A 16,030-nucleotide genomic window follows, 5' to 3' on the forward strand; every position below is an offset into this window, starting at 1 on the left:
ATAAACGTGAAATTGAAATTTGTGTGCAAAAAACCTCTTAAATCTCTATAAAAATATGTGCATATGGATAGAGCTATTTTAATTTCACCAAATAAAATATTTCCCTTTATTTACACTGCACAGATACACAGAGAAACACACACTACAGCTCGGTCCTGCTCCCCCTCTCTGTCACTGCAGGCGCGAGAAAAACATGGCCGACTTCCATGGCGACACACAACAAACAGTAGACGTACACTGTATTAAAAAAAAAAAGTCAGTAGATTTTACAGTAAAAACTGCCAGCCTGAATTTTACTGTAACAATTTTACAGTTAATGCACTGTAAAAGCAACAGGCGCAAATTTTACAGTAAAATTTGGCAGCTCAGTCGCTAAAATGTTATAGTTAAAATAACAGTGGTACCGTTTTTTCCGTTTACAGTAATGCACTGTAAAAGCAAGGGCCGTAAATTTTACAGTAACATTTGGCAGCTCTGTCGCTAAAATGTTATCATAAAAATAACAATGGTACCGTTTTTCCGTTTACAGTAATGCACTGTAACAACAACTGTAGATTTTCCAGTAAAATTTAGCAGCTCAGTCGCTAAAATGTTATCATAAAAATAACAGTGGTACCGCTTTTCCATTTACAGTAATGCACTGTAAAAACGACCGTAAATTTTACAGTAAAATTTGGCGGCTCAGTCGCTAAAATTTTTTCATAAAAAATAACAATGGTATCGTTTTTCCATTTACAGTAATGCACTGTAAAAACAAGCAGAAATGTTACGGTTCCAATTTGGCAGCTCAGTCGCTAAAATGTTATCATAAAAATAACAGTAGTACCGTTTTTCCGTTTACAGTAATGCACTGTAACAACAACTGTAGATTTTCCAGTAAAATTTAGCAGCTCAGTCGCTAAAATGTTATCATAAAAATAACAGTGGTACCGTTTTTCCGTTTACAGTAATGCACTGTAAAAACGACCGTAAATTTGACAGTAAAATTTGGCGGCTCAGTCGCTAAAATTTTATCATAAAAATAACAAAGGTACCGTTTTTCCATTTACAGTAATGCACTGTAAAAACAAGCAGAAATTTTATGGTTCAAATTTGTCAGCTCAGTCGCTAAAATGTTATCATAAAAATAACAGTAGTACCGTATTTTCCATTTACAGTAATGCTCTGTAACAACAACTGTAGATTTTCCAGTAAAATTGAGCAGCTCAGTCGCTAAAATGTTATCATAAAAATAACAGTGGTACCGCTTTTCCGTTTACAGTAATGCACTGTAAAAACGACCGTAAATTTTACAGTAAAATTTTGGCGGCTCAGTCGCTAAAATTTTATCATAAAAATAACAATGGTACCGTTTTTCCATTTACAGTAATCCACTGTAAAAACAAGCAGAAATTTTACGGTTCAAATTTGTCAGCTCAGTCGCTAAAATGTTATCATAAAAATAACAGTAGTACTGTTTTTCCGTTTACAGTAATGCACTGTAACAACAACTGTAGATTTTCCAGTAAAATTCAGCAGCTCAGTCGCTAAAATGTTATCATAAAAATAACAGTGGTACCGTTTTTCCGTTTACAGTAATGCACTGTAAAAACGACTGTAAATTTGACAGTAAAATTTGGCGGCTCAGTCACTAAAATTTTATCATAAAAATAACAATGGTACCGTTTTTCCATTTACAGTAATGCACTGTAAAAACAAGCAGAAATGTTACGCTTCAAATTTGGCAGCTCACTCGCTAAAATGTTATCATAAAAATAACAGTAGTACCCTTTTTCCCCATTTACAGTAATGCACTATAAAAACAATGACTGTAAATTTTAGGATGAAATTCGGTAGCTCAGTCGCTAAAATGTTATCGTAAAAATAACAGTAGTACCGTTTTTCCGTTTACAGTAATGCTCTGTAACAACAACCATAGATTTTCCAGTAAAATTTAGCAGCGCAGTTGCTAAAATGTTATTGTAAAAGTAACAGTGGTACCTTTTTTCCGTTTACAGTAATGCACTGTAAAAACAATGGCCGTAAATTTTACAGTAAAATTTGGCAGCTCAGTCGCTAAAATGTTATCGTAAAAATAACAGTGGTACCGTTTTCCCATTTACAGTAATGCACTGTAAAAACAATGACCCTAAATGTTATAGTCAAATTTGGGAGTTCAGTCGCTAAAATGTTATTATAAAAATAACAGTAGTACCGTTTTTCCCATCAGTGGCTAAAGTTTTATCGTAAAAATAACATTTACAGTAATGCACTGTAAAAACAACGACTGTAAATTTTACAGTAAAGTTTGGCAGCTCATTTGCTAAAATTGTATCGTCAAAATAACAGTGGTATTGTTTTTCCATTTACAGTAATGCACTGTAAAAACAACAAGCGTACATTTTAAGAAGAAATTCGGTAGCTCGGTCGCTAAAATGTTATTATAAAAATAACAGTAGTAACGTTGTTCCCATTTAGAGTAATGCACTGTAAAAACAATGACCATACATTTTAGGATAAAAATTCGGCAGCTCAGTCGCTAAAATGTTATCATAAAAATAACAGTGGTATTGTTTTCCTGTTTGCAGTAATGCACTGTAAAAAAGACAGTCAATTTTTCAGTAAAATTTGATCATAAAAATAACATTGGTACCATTGTTCCATTTACAGTAATGCACTGTAAAAACAAGCAGAAATTTTACGGTTCAAATTTGGCAGCTCAGTCGCTAAAATGTTATTGTAAAATGAAAAGTGGTGCTGTTTTTCCATCTACAATAATGCACTGTAAAAACAACCCTACATTTTCCAGTAAAAACTGGCAGCTCAGTGGCTAAAGTTTTATTGTAAAAATAACATTTACAGTAATGCACTGTAAAAACAACGACCGTAAATTTTACAATAAAATTTGGCAGCTCAGTTGCTTAAATTGTATCGTCAAAATAACAGTGGTATCGTTTTTCCATTTACAGTAATGCACTGTAAAAACAACAAGCGTAAACTTTACAGTAAAATTTGGCAGCTCAGTCGCTAAAATGTTATCATGAAAATAACAGTAGTACCGTTTTCCCCCATTTACAGTAATGCACTGTAAAAACAATGACAGTGAATTCTACGATAAAATTTGGCAGCTCAGTCGCTAAAATGTTATCGTAAAAATAACTATGGTACCGTTTTTCCGTTTAAAGTAATGCACTGTAACAACAACCGTAGCTTTTCCAGGAAAATTGAGCAGCTCAGTAGTACCGTTTTTCTGTTTACAGTAATGCACTGTAAAAACGACTGTACATTTTACAGTAAAATTTGGCAGTTCAGTCGCTAAAATTTAATCATAAAAATAACAGTCGTACCATTTTTCCCATTTACAGTAATGCATTGTAAAAGCAATGACCCTAAATTATATAGTAAAATTTTGCAGCTCAGTCGCTAAAATTTGATCATAAAAATAACAGTAGTACCGTTTTTCTCATTTACAGTAATGCACTGAAAAACAATGACCCTAAATTTTACGGTTCAAATTTAGCAGCTCATTCGCTAAAATGTTATCAAAAAATAACAGTGGTATCGTTTTTCCATTTACAGTAATGCATTGTAAAAATGAGCGTAAATTTTACAGTAAAATTTGGCAGCTCAGTCGCTAAAATGTATCATAAAAATAACAGTAGTATCGTTTTTCCCCATTTAGGGTAATGCACTGTAAAAACAATGGCCGTAAATTTTACGATAAAATTTGGCAGCTCAGTTGCTAAAATGTTATGGTAAAAATAACTATGGTACCGTTTTTCCGTTTAAAGTAATGCACTGTAACAAGAACCATACATTTTACAGTAAAATTTGGCAGCTCAGTCGCTTAAATTTTATCATGAAAATAACAGTAGTACCGTTTTTCCCATTTACAGTAATGCTTTGTAAAATCAATGACCCTAAATTTTACAGTAAAATTTGGCAGCTCAGTTGGTAAAATATAAATATAACAGAGTACCGTTTTTCCATCTACAGTAATGCACTGTAAAAACAACCATAGATTTTCCAGTAAAAAACTGGCAGCTTAGTGGCTAAAGTTGTATCGTAAAAATAACATTCACAGTAATGCATTGTAAAAACAACGGACGTAAATTGTACAGTACAATTTGGCAGCTCAGTAACTAAAATGTTATCATACAAATAACAGCAGGACCGTTTTCCCATTTACAGAAATGAACTGTAAAAACAACTGTACATTTCATAGTAAAATTTGGCAGCTCGTCGCTACAATTTTATCATAAAAATAACAGTAGTACCGTTTTTCCATTTACAGTAATGAACTGTAAAAACAATGACCGTAAAAAATTTGGCAGCGCAGTCGCTAAAATTTTATCGTAAAAATAACAGTATTACCGTTTTTCTGTTTACAGTAATGTACTGTAAAACAATGGCTGTAAATTTTAAAGTAAAATTTGTCAGTGTAGTCACTAAAATGTTATCGTCAAAATAACATTGGTACCATTTTTCCATTTACAGTAATGAAAAATAACAGTAAGTAACAGTAAGTAAGTAAAATTACAGTACTGTAGATTTTAAAGTAACTCGAATTTCATCAGAATTTTACTGAAAAATAACAGTCATACTTTTTTTCAATTTACAATAATGCACTGTGATAAAAATGGCCGTAGATTTTTCCAAAAAAAACTAGCAGCTCAGTTGCAAGAATGTAATTGCAAAAACAACAGTGGTGCCGTTTTTCGATTTACAATAATGCACTGTAAAAAAATGCAGTCGATTTTTCCCGCAAAAACAGTTGTTAAAATGTTACTGTAAAAATAACAATGGTACCTTAGTTTTTACAGTAACCAGAATTTCACCATAATTGTATCGTAAAAACAACAGTGATTTTTCAATAGTCGCTGGTATTTTATCGTAAACATAACAGTGGTACTGTTTTTGTGACAGTAATGCGCTGCAGTAAAAATAGATATTTTTGGAAAAAAAAAACTAGCAGCTCAGTTGGCAGAATTTAACCCCTAAAAATAACAGCAGTACCGTTTTTAGATTTTTAATATTGCACAGTAGGAACAATTTCCCTACAATTGTTTGGTAAAAAACTAGCAGTTCAGTTGCCAGAATGTTATCATAAAAATAACAGTGGTACCATTTTTCGATTTACTGTAATACACTTTAGTAAAAATGGCCACACATTTTTTGATTAAAAAAAAAAAATAGCAGCTCAGTTGGCAGAATTTTACCACTAAAAATAAATTCAATTGACATTAATGTACAGTAAAAAAAAAAGACCGTAGATTTTACATTACTCATTTTATAGTGAAAATAACAGTGATACGATGTTTTATTTACAGTAATGCACAGTTGAAAAAAAACGATAGTATATTATTCAGTAAAAAAAAAAAAAAAATAGTTGCCAAACTTAACTGTAAAAAAAATTGGTTCCATTTTTTTCCATTTACAGTAATGCACTGTGAAAAAAAACAAAAAACGACAGTACTGTAGATTTTATAGTAAGACAAATTTAATCAGAATTTTATGGTAAAAATATTTTTTAATTTACAGTAATGCGCTGTTAAGAGATACTACAGTGTCAGTAGATTTAACAGCTCAGTCGCCAGAATTTTACCTTCAATTTTACGGAGGTTTTAACACCGACTTACTGTAAAAGGAATCACGCTACACACTAAAAATTGTTGGGTTAAAAAATAATGGTTCAGAAAAGGACAAACCCCTTATATGAGTTATTTTAACTCAACATTTTGGGTTATTTTTCAACGTTTGCGTTGAATTATTTAACCAAAAAGTGGAGTTATGATAACTTAATGTTGGGTTATTCCCAACCAAACTATTGGGTTGAATTCTTTAACCCAAAAGTTGGGTTATGCTAACTCAATGTTGGTTGATTCATAACTCAACTATTGGGTTGAATTTATTTTGAACACAAAAGCTGAGTTATGCTCACTCCAATGTTGGGTTATTCCAAACCCAACATTGCGCAACCCAGAAATTGAGTTAAAATAAAACCCTTATAACCCAAAAAATTGATTGCTCTTCATAATAATAACTCCAAAATTTAACCCAACATTCGCAACTCATTTTTTAGTGTGTAAATTTAAATTTTTACAGTAAAATTGTGACTGTGTGGCCGTGCCAGCAATCGGAGGGTTGCTGGTTACTGGGGTTCAATCCCCACCTTCTACCATCCTAGTCACGTCCGTTGTGTCCTTGGGCAAGACACTTCACTCTTGCTCCTGATGGGTGCTGGTTAGCGCCTTGCATGGCAGCTCCCGCCATCAGTGTGTGAATGTGTGTGTGAATGGGTGAATGTGGAAGTACTGTCAAAGCGCTTTGAGTACCTTGAAGGTAGAAAAGCGCTATACAAGTATAACCCATGTATCATTTATTTATTTTATTTACTAAGCTGCCAGTACATCGGAAAATCTACGATCTGTTTTACATTGCATTACTGCAAATGGGGGGAAAAAAACATTACGCTAAAATATTGGCAGCTCAGTAACGAGATTCTGACCGTAAAAATAGTGGTACCGTTTTTCTATTTACAGTAACTCACTGTAAAAAAAACTTGCATGTCAAAATTCTGCGGACTGTGCCTCCAGTTTTTTACCGTAAATTTTACAGATTTTTGCGTCGGAAAACGTAGAAACGCGCACACACGGGAAGTAACAGGCGTAAATCTGCTGGGATCAATGTGATCGAGGAGCAGAGGAGAGGGTAAGCAGAACTTCTGTAGAAAACCTGAAGTTGCATATCCCGTAGTCCCGCCCCACACTCGCGCTTCACAAACCGCTTCCTGTAGAAGGTTTGGAGGTTGTCAGCCAGACGCTGCTTCCTGATTGGCTCGCGTGGGTGGGTCAAAAAAACTTTGGCTACAGAGTTAGGTGGCTTTAGTCCTGGATAGTCCCGAACATGACATGTACGTTGGGAACTGTTGGGGCACCACCTCTGTGGATCTGGATCCAGACGGCGGATCCACTGCGGGATTGGACGATGTCTGTTGTGTCTGAGGTCTGTGATCCGCAAACTTCCAGAAAGACAAAAGAGTTTGCTCGCTGGAAACTCTTCCCAGAGTTCGGTTTTGACTCCATTTTGGAATTCCCTTCCTGTTCCTGATGCTCACTGGGCGGTTCGCCGGTTCTTGGCGCTGAATCCGGCGCCGCTTCCCAGTCTGCTGTCAAACGGCGAAGCGCACGTGGCGGGGTCGTTGTCCGACAGGTATCTGGACTGCGGTTGGTCGAAGGTGAATTGGGGGAGGGGGATGCATTCTCTGGCGAGAGAGGCGTGCCTGGCGCCCGGCGGTAGGTGGCGGGTCTGGGAGAAAGGCGTCGGGAGGAGAGGGGCGTGCGGCTGGATGAAGATATTCGGACTGATGGGGATGGGCGGGTGCATGGGTGTGGACGGGTATGGAGGGGTGTGCATGCGTGTGGGCGTGGACGCCGGTGAGGGCGTTAGGGAGTGCGGTACGAGCACTCGGTGCACCGGCGAGGGCGGCTGCAGGTCTGTCGAACTCTCTTGGGTGTGTGCGCTCAGGTCGTAAGATGGCGTCCGTCGTCTCAGCATCATGCTGCAGTCGGCCAGTTTTGGCGGCGAGGGCGGATGCTCCCGCTCGGAAGGAGGATGAATGGAAATGCAAGGAGGACTCGTCTTCTTCTTGCGGTGTCCACCTCCAACCGACTGCACCCTCATAGGGAATGTTCCCTTCTCCTTGTGGGGTTTGTCGACTTTAAGGTGTTTGTCTTGAGGCAGGCACACCTCGATGGAGTGGCGCCGATGCTCGTCCGAGTAAACAGCGGACAACAGTGAGGGCTCGCGCCTGGTGTCCACGCTGAAGCCTTTCCGGAAGTCCAGGTCCTTTTGGTCCGCCTCCAAAAGCCCGGTGGAGGCAACAGGCGAGGAAGTGGAGTCGGTGTAAGGAGAAAGGGAGTGGCTACGCGGCGCCTTCCCCCGGATGTCCTCCCTGTCGCCGGCATCGCCGTACTGCCGGCGGCGGGCCAAGCTGGTGATGTGACACACCTCCTCATCGACCGGGTCGACGAGAGAGGCGGCAGAGGACGGCCTCGGCCTGTGGAGGCTGCCGGTGCGGAGCAGGAGGCGCGGGGAGCGGGGCGGCGGCAGCAGAAGCAAGGGCGATGGCGGCGGAGGAGGCAAGGGAACAGGGGAGGGGTTTGAAGGAGGGAGAGGAGAAGGATTGAGAGGGAGGAGCGGTGAAGGCGACGGCGGTGGGAGATGGACGGGCCGCTCGTGTTGCTCGCAACTTTGGACTTCCACAGAATCCACTTTCACCGCCACCTGCAACATCCAATCAGTCTTTTACACATGACACTATGGAGGCTCATATGGGACATAATGTAATACATATTTAGTTAAATGTGTCATTTATCATTACCAATAATTACATACCTATGTTAGTAAATTTGTATTGACGTTAAATTAATAATTAATTATTCATTTAATTATTTCATGATTTAAGTGACTATTTTACAATTGAATTATTTATTGATTGATTGATTTATTAAATTAAATAAATTAATATTTAAATATTGTCCCATTTGGCCCTTGTCATCGCATAAATGTATTATTTATTTATTAGTTGGCAGATTCTAACACCTGACCCGGCATCTTCACTTGCAATGATTGGACTAGAGCTGTGTTAGCCCCGTCCACTGACTGGCCGGGTGAGTTTGACACACTAAAAATGTTCATTGGAAAAATATAAGCCACTAGTTACAATATTTTTACAGTAACATTTACAGTTATTTACTGACATATTATTAGGGTAGTGTAATTTTTACAGTATTTATTTTAATTACAGTTATTTATTTCTGTGAAATCCTGATAAATATTCACCAATTAAATACGTTCATGAAGCGCTGAGCTATAATAGGCACCTACTCAGTGGCCTAGTGGTTAGTGTCCGCCCTGAGATCGGTAGGTTATGAGTTCAAACCCTGAGTCATACCAAAGACTATAAAAATGTACCTGCCTACTTGGCACTCAGCATCAAGGGTTGGAATTGGGGTTTTAATCACCAAAATGATTCCCGGCCGCGGCACCGCTGCTGCCCACTGCTCCCCTCACCTCCCAGGGGGTGATCAAGGGAATGGGTCAAATGCAGAGGACAAATTTCACCACACCTAGTGTGTGTGTGAAAATCATTGGTACTTTAACTTTAACTTAATGAACAAATGTTTACATAATTGTGTGTCACTGAATAGTAGGTCATTAAATAAATCAATATATAAAACAAATAATTGTATTAATCATGCAATGATTAATTAGATCATAAAATAATAAACTCAATAATGAATTGGATTAAAAAAATATATATATTTATTTGTGTCATTAAATGTTCAAATCATTAAATAAATCATTATATTATGACAAAAATAATTAACTAATTATGAAACATATAATGAAATCATAAAATAATGTAATCAGTGATGATTTAAATTACAAAATATTTATTTGTCATTAAATGTTCAAGTCATTAAATAAATCATTACATTATGAAATAAATTATTAAATTAATTGTGAAATACTTAATTAAATCATGAAATAATAATATCACAAACAAATCAATCATAAAATAATAACATATTTGTATAATTAAATATCAAAATCATTCATTAAATCATTATTTTATTAAATATTTTAAATAACTCGTGTAATACACAATTAAAATAATGAAATCACAAAATAATTCAATATAAATGTATATTAAAGGCCTACTGAAACCCACTACTACCGACCACGCAGTTTATATATCAATTATGAAATCTTAACATTGCAACACATGCCAATACGGCCGGGTTAACTTATAAAGTGCAATTTTAAATTTCCCGCGAAACTTCCGGTTGAAAACGTCTATGTATGATGAGGTTTGCGCGTGACGTCAATGGTTGAAACGGAAGTATTCAGACACATTGTATCTCAATACAAACAGCTCTGTTTTCATCACAAAATTCCACAGTATTCTGGACATCTGTGTTGGTGAATCTTTTGCAATTTGTTTAATGAACAATGGAGACTGCAAAGAAGAAAGCTGTAGGTGGGATCGGTGTATTGGCGGCTGGCTGCAGCAACACAACCAGGAGGATTTTGAGGATAGCAGACGCGCTATCTGACGCTAGCCGCCGACCGCATCGATGATCGAGTGAAGTCCTTCGTCGCGCCGTCGATCGCTGGAATGCAGGTGAGCACGGGTGCTGATAAGCAGATGAGGGCTGGCGTAGGTGGAGAGATAATGTTTTTATCATACCTCCTGACGAGGTCCCATAGCTAAGTTAGCTTCAATGGCGTCGTTAGCAACAGCATTGCTAGGCTTCGACAGGCGACACAGCATTAACCGTGTAGTTACATGTCCAGTGTTTGGTTCGGTGTCTCCTGATAGTAGTATTGTTGATCTGCTTTCTATCCTTCCAGTCAGGGGCTTATTTATTTTGTTTCTATCTGCATTTAAGCACGATGCTATCACGTTAGCTCCGTAGCTAAAGTACTTCACCGATGTATTGTCGTGGAGATAAAAGTCACTGTGAATGTCCATTTTGCGTTCTCGACTCTAATTTTCAAGAGGATATAGTATCCGAGGTGGTTTAAAATACAAATCCGTGATCCACAATAGAAAAAGGAGAGAGTGTGGAATCCAATGAGCCCTTGTACCTAAGTTACGGTCAGAGCGAAAAAAGATACGTCCTGCACTGCACTCTAGTCCTTCACTCTCACGTTCCTCATCCACAAATCTTTCATCCTCGCTCAAATTAATAGGGTAATCGTCGCTTTCTCGGTCCGAATCGCTCTCGCTGCTGGTGTAAACAATGGGGAAATGTGAGGAGCCTTTCAACCTGCGACGTCACGCTACTTCCGGTACAGGCAAGGCTTTTTTTATCAGCGACCAAAAGTTGCGAACTTTATCGTCGATGTTCTCTACTAAATCCTTTCGGCAAAAATATGGCAATATCGCGAAATGATCAAGTATGACACATAAAATGGATCTGCTATCCCCGTTTAAATAAATAAAAATAATTTCAGTAGGCCTTTAAATAATTATTGACATATTTATTATGTATTGTTCCTAATATAATTGACTTAATGACACATTTAAGTAATTATTTGAAAATGTATTATTTTATTTTATTTTCTCCACACGTTCAAATTTGCGTGGAAGCCACTCACCTGTCTGCGCAGGGCCCGAGGGGAGGGTCCAGGCGTGGGCGGGGCCAGGCGGGGCAGGTTGACGGAGGTGAGGAGGCGGGGCCGGACGGGGGAAAGGTCGGGGACCTGCAGCAGAGCGCGGGTCTCACACGGCTGGGAGCGGACTGACGTCAGCGAGCCTGAAATGTGGAAATATTTGAAAATGATGAAAATGAAAAGTCATAAATGTCCAAATGTCATTCTTAATACATCGGAGCAAGTCCGGTTAGTTGGAATCATCTCATTGAATTTACTTATAAAAAACCTATTTGATTGATTGATTGAGTTTGTTTGATTGAGACTTTTATTAGTAGGTTGCACAGTGAAGTACATATTCCGTAATATTGACCACTAAATGGTAACACCCGAATAAGTTTTTCAACTAATACTTTGAATACTTTGCCTTGAGAGAACCTCTGACCGTCAGATACCTATGAAAATAGAATTGTCTCACATCAACATATATATATCAATATGATATTAATACATATGCATATGTTAATAAATATACAAATACAAATGTGGTATACAAATAAATAAATAATTTGTATAAATAAATATGTATTTGTAAATATATTTTTGAGATTTGAAAATATACACAAATCAAATTTATAAATATAAAAATGTGACACAAATAAATCAAGAATTTCTATAAATAAACGAGTTTTTGTAAATGTATTTTTGAGATTTGAATATAAATATGCTTGATTGTGTATTTGTATTTGTATTGAATTTGCATATGTGGATCACTTTTTTGCTTTTGTGTCGATGAGACATTCCTACCACAAACCAGATGCACAAACAAATGTGGAGTTACACAATCCCCTGAACAACCAGCAGAGGGCACTCCAGCCAGACCGGTCTGGGTCACAGACATGGTCAGACACTGGCGAGCCAATCAGAGGCACACTAGGGAGGGTCATTGTGGAGGTCTTGCTCCTCCGGGTTCGTTGGATCACCAATCATCGACATCTCGGCTCTTCCAAGTTTGCAAAACACTTTTATTTTTCAATAAAAATGCAAAGTCTCTTTCTCTAGTGAGCACACAAATGGTTTTTCTTCCGGCGTTGTCTGGCTCTCGCTCGCGCTCGGCTTTGCTCTCCACCATCCATCCATCTCCTTCCCGACTGCTCCCTTTAACAGGGCGACAGGTGATCAGACAAACACTCTCAGCTGTGTCATCTACGCACCTGTCGCTAATCTCGAAGCCGGTCCTGGCACATCCCGCCTTGCTGCAGATCCGCAGGCCACGCCCCTCACATACCTCCACCGCCAGACTCAGGCCGGGACACCGTCCGGCCGCGCCCACTCCCCTCCCCCCCACGAGGGAGCGGGAAAGGAAGTCGGCCACGGCCATCTGTACACCCGGTCTGTGAATCACTCTGAAGTTGTAGGGTTGCAACGCTAGATACCAACGGGTCATCCGCGCGTTGGCATCTTTCATGCGGTGGAGCCACTGGAGGGGCTTGTGGTCCGAGCAGAGGCTGAATGAGCGCCCCAGGAGGTAGTATCAGAGGGCCCCGACCGCCCACCTGATGGCGAGACACTCCCTCTCCACTGTGCTGTACCTTGCCTCCCTTTCCGACAGTTTCCGGCTGATGTATAGGATGGGTCGGTCGACGCCCTCCACCTGCTGGGACAAAACCGCTCCCAGACCTCTGCCCGACGCGTCAGCCTGCAGACAAAACGGGAGAGAAAAATCAGGCATGTGCAGGACCGGCTCCTCGCAGAGGGCCTTCTTAACCCTCTCAAACGCCTGCTGGCACTGCTCCGTCCACTGGACCAGATCTGGAGCACCCTTTCGGGTGAGGTCAGTTATTGGGCTGGTCAGGTCCGCAAACCGGGGGATAAACCTCCGGTAGTAGCCCGCCAGACCCAAAAACTGCCTCACCTCTTTTTTCGTCTTGGGGTTTGGGCAGGCCGCAATTGCCGGAGTGGAAAAGGCCGTTTTTTCCTTGGACTCTGGTGACAAGGGAATTTGCCAGTAGCCCTTGGTTAAATCCAGCGTCGTGAAAAAACGAGCAGTGCCCAGCCGATCCAGGAGCTCGTCGACCCGAGGCATTGGGTACGCGTCAAACCGTGATACTTCGTTCACCTTGCGGTAATCCACACAGAACCGCACAGACCCATCCTTCTTCCCTACCAGAACAATGGGGCTGCACCACGCACTGTGGGATTATTCTATTACCCGCAATTCCAGCATGGATTTTAATTCCTCCCGAACTACTTTGCGTTTGTGTTCGGGGAGCCTGTATGGCCGAGATCGCACCGTAACCCCCGGGCTGGTCTCAATATGATGCTGGATGAGATTCGTGCGCCCGGGCCGAGAGGAGAACACATCAGAAAAGCGCAGCTGTAGCTTGGCAACATCCGCTTTCTGCGCTAACGTGAGCTGGTTGTCACAGGGTAGGGGAGGGGCCGTGACAGAGCGCGGGATCTCTGGTCCCAGCTCCTCCTCCTCCCGCACTACTGTCACCATGGCAACAGGCTCCGCCTCCCTCCATGATTTCAGTAGGTTTAGATGGTAGATTTGAGTGTCTCCGCCCCGGTCCGAACGTCGAACCTCGTAATCCACATCACCCACTTGCCCTGTGACCTCAAAGGGTCCCTGCCACCTCGCAAGTAATTTTGAGCTGGATTTTGGGATTAATACAAGTACTTTTTCTCCCGGTGAAAATTTCCTTAGCTGGGTCCCCCTGTTATACGTGCGTTGCTGCCGTTCCTGGGCGCGGAGCAAATTCTCCCGTGATAAGTGCCCCACCGCGTGGAGTTTTGCTCGCATGTCCATAACGTTCTGAATTTCATTCTTGCTGGAGCTTGGACCCTCCTCCCAACTTTCCTTAATCACGTCCAACACCCCGCGCGGTTTCCTGCCGTTTAACAACTCAAAAGGCGCAAAGCCTGTGGAGGCTTGGGATACCTCCCGCATCGCAAACATTAGGGGATCCAGCCATTTATCCCAATTTGGTCTGTCCTTGTGCGTAAACTTACGGATCATGGTTTTTAGCGTCTTATTTAGCCGCTCCACCAGCCCATCTGTTTGTGGATGGTACACGCTGGTGCGGATCGCTTTAATTCCCAATAACCTGTACAGTTCCTTTATCGTGCGTGACATAAACGACGTGCCCTGGTTAGTCAGAATCTCTTTCGGGATTCCAACTCGGGAGATGACCTGAAACAGCGCTTGCACCACACTCTTTGCAGAGATTCAGCGCAGGGGCACTGCTTTGGGATAGCGCGTTGCGTAATCCACCAGGACTAACACAAAGCGATATCCCCGTGTGCTCGGGTGGAATGGTCCGACAAGGTCCATCCCAATTCTCTCGAATGGTACCTCCATGAGCGGCAATGGGCGCAAAGGCGCCTTCGGTGTGGCCGCCGGATTCACCAGCTGGCAGTCCGGGCAGGCAGTCCGGGCAGGCAGTCCGGGCAGGCAGCGCACCACCGGCGCACGTCTGCCCGAATGCCTGGCCAATAGAATGGCCCGATTGAGTGTTTTATTATACCCCATGTGGCCAGACATGGGATTGTAGTGCGCAGCCTGGAAAACCATTCCCGGCGGCGTTTAGGCACCAACAACTGGGTGATTTCCTCTCCTGTTTGAGTGTCATGGCTCACTCTGTACAATCTATCCCTAATAATGGAGAAGTGAGGGAATACCCGCGCTGCTCCCAGGCGCACCAGCTGACCGTCGATGTAATCCACCTGGTCCCAGGCCGCGCGCAAAGTTTCATCGCGAGACTGCTCGAGGGGAAAGTCCTCCGTAGGTCGCCAATAGGCGACCGGGGGGGCTTCCCGTGAAGGCAGTGTCGGACGGACCCGCGTCGCCACTGAGAACCGCGCGGATACTCCCCTTTCCTACGGTCCGTGAACGCACCCCCACGCATTGTGTCAGTAAACGTCTAAACCCCGGCCAATTTGTGCCCAAAATTACGGGGTGCGAGAGGTGCGTACTTACAGCTACCTCGACCCTATGCTTTTGGCCCTCATACCAAATTTCTACTGGCACCATAGGGTACTTGTGCACATTCCCATGAACACACCTGATTTTTAGCCGTGTTGCCTGCCTCAAAGCCCCGGGTCGAACCAGGTTCTGGTGGATCATGGTCTGCCCGCAGCCCGAATCCACCATCGCCTGGTATGTACTCCCTTGATACCATACGTCTCACCTGGGCCAGGGGAAGGCACTGAAGGGCCGGCCGCCCGGGTCACGCGCCCCACCTTCACCTGCGGAGGTCCATGACGCGCGTGACCGGGCAGCCCACGCCTCCAGCACGCCTGCCTAAGCGTTTGAGGGGCCGTCTGCACGGGAGATGTTCTGAGGGGAGCAGCCGGGACCTGCGGAGAAAGAGCATCAGAGTCACGCAGGTTATGATGTGGATTGTGCTCTACTCCCTCCTCCCGTCGCGCGCTCTGCCCGTGCGCCAGGGTTGCCGGATGCGCCTCGCGGTGGACGACCAGGTGGTCCTCGGCGAGGGTCACCGCAGCTGCCAGGTCCCGTGGCCGGTGGTACCGGACCCAGTCGGCCGTCTTCTTCGGGATCGCCTCCAAAAACTGCTCCCGGACGAACTGGTCCAGCAGCCTGCCGTCTCCCTCTTCCGGCTGCAGCCAGCGCATCGCCGCCTCTTGGAGCCGCTGGCAAAAGGCGAATGGCCGGTCCTCCTCCCCCAGCCGCATGGACCTGAACTGGCGCCGGTATTCTTCAGCGGTACAGCCCGTCCGGTCCAGCACCGCTCTCCTCAGGTCCAAAAAGCGCACTCGGGACGCCGCCGGCAGGCTGAGCGCCGGTCTCTGCGCTTTACCCGTCAGGAGCGGCAAGAGCCGCACCCCCCACTCTTCTTCCGGCCACGCGCATGCTCTCGCC

General features: G+C 42.6%; 1 protein-coding gene across 1 annotated transcript in view; it reads right to left on the bottom strand.

Annotated features, from left to right (window-relative positions):
- Window positions 1–5,162: 5,162 nt before the first annotated feature.
- cacna1ha (calcium channel, voltage-dependent, T type, alpha 1H subunit a) overlaps window positions 5,163–16,030 on the bottom strand; it is a 179,362-nt gene continuing 168,494 nt past the window's right edge. Inside the window, exons 36-37 of the mRNA XM_062050471.1 lie at window positions 11,149–11,306; window positions 5,163–8,265 (exon numbers count right to left, since the gene is read on the bottom strand). Of these exons, the coding sequence (XP_061906455.1) occupies window positions 7,093–8,265; window positions 11,149–11,306 (1,331 nt within the window). The 3' untranslated portion in view covers window positions 5,163–7,092. The remainder of the gene's footprint in view (window positions 8,266–11,148; window positions 11,307–16,030) is intronic.

This window comes from Entelurus aequoreus, linkage group LG06 (genome assembly GCF_033978785.1).
Source record: "Entelurus aequoreus isolate RoL-2023_Sb linkage group LG06, RoL_Eaeq_v1.1, whole genome shotgun sequence".
NCBI classification, from domain to species: domain Eukaryota; kingdom Metazoa; phylum Chordata; class Actinopteri; order Syngnathiformes; family Syngnathidae; genus Entelurus; species Entelurus aequoreus.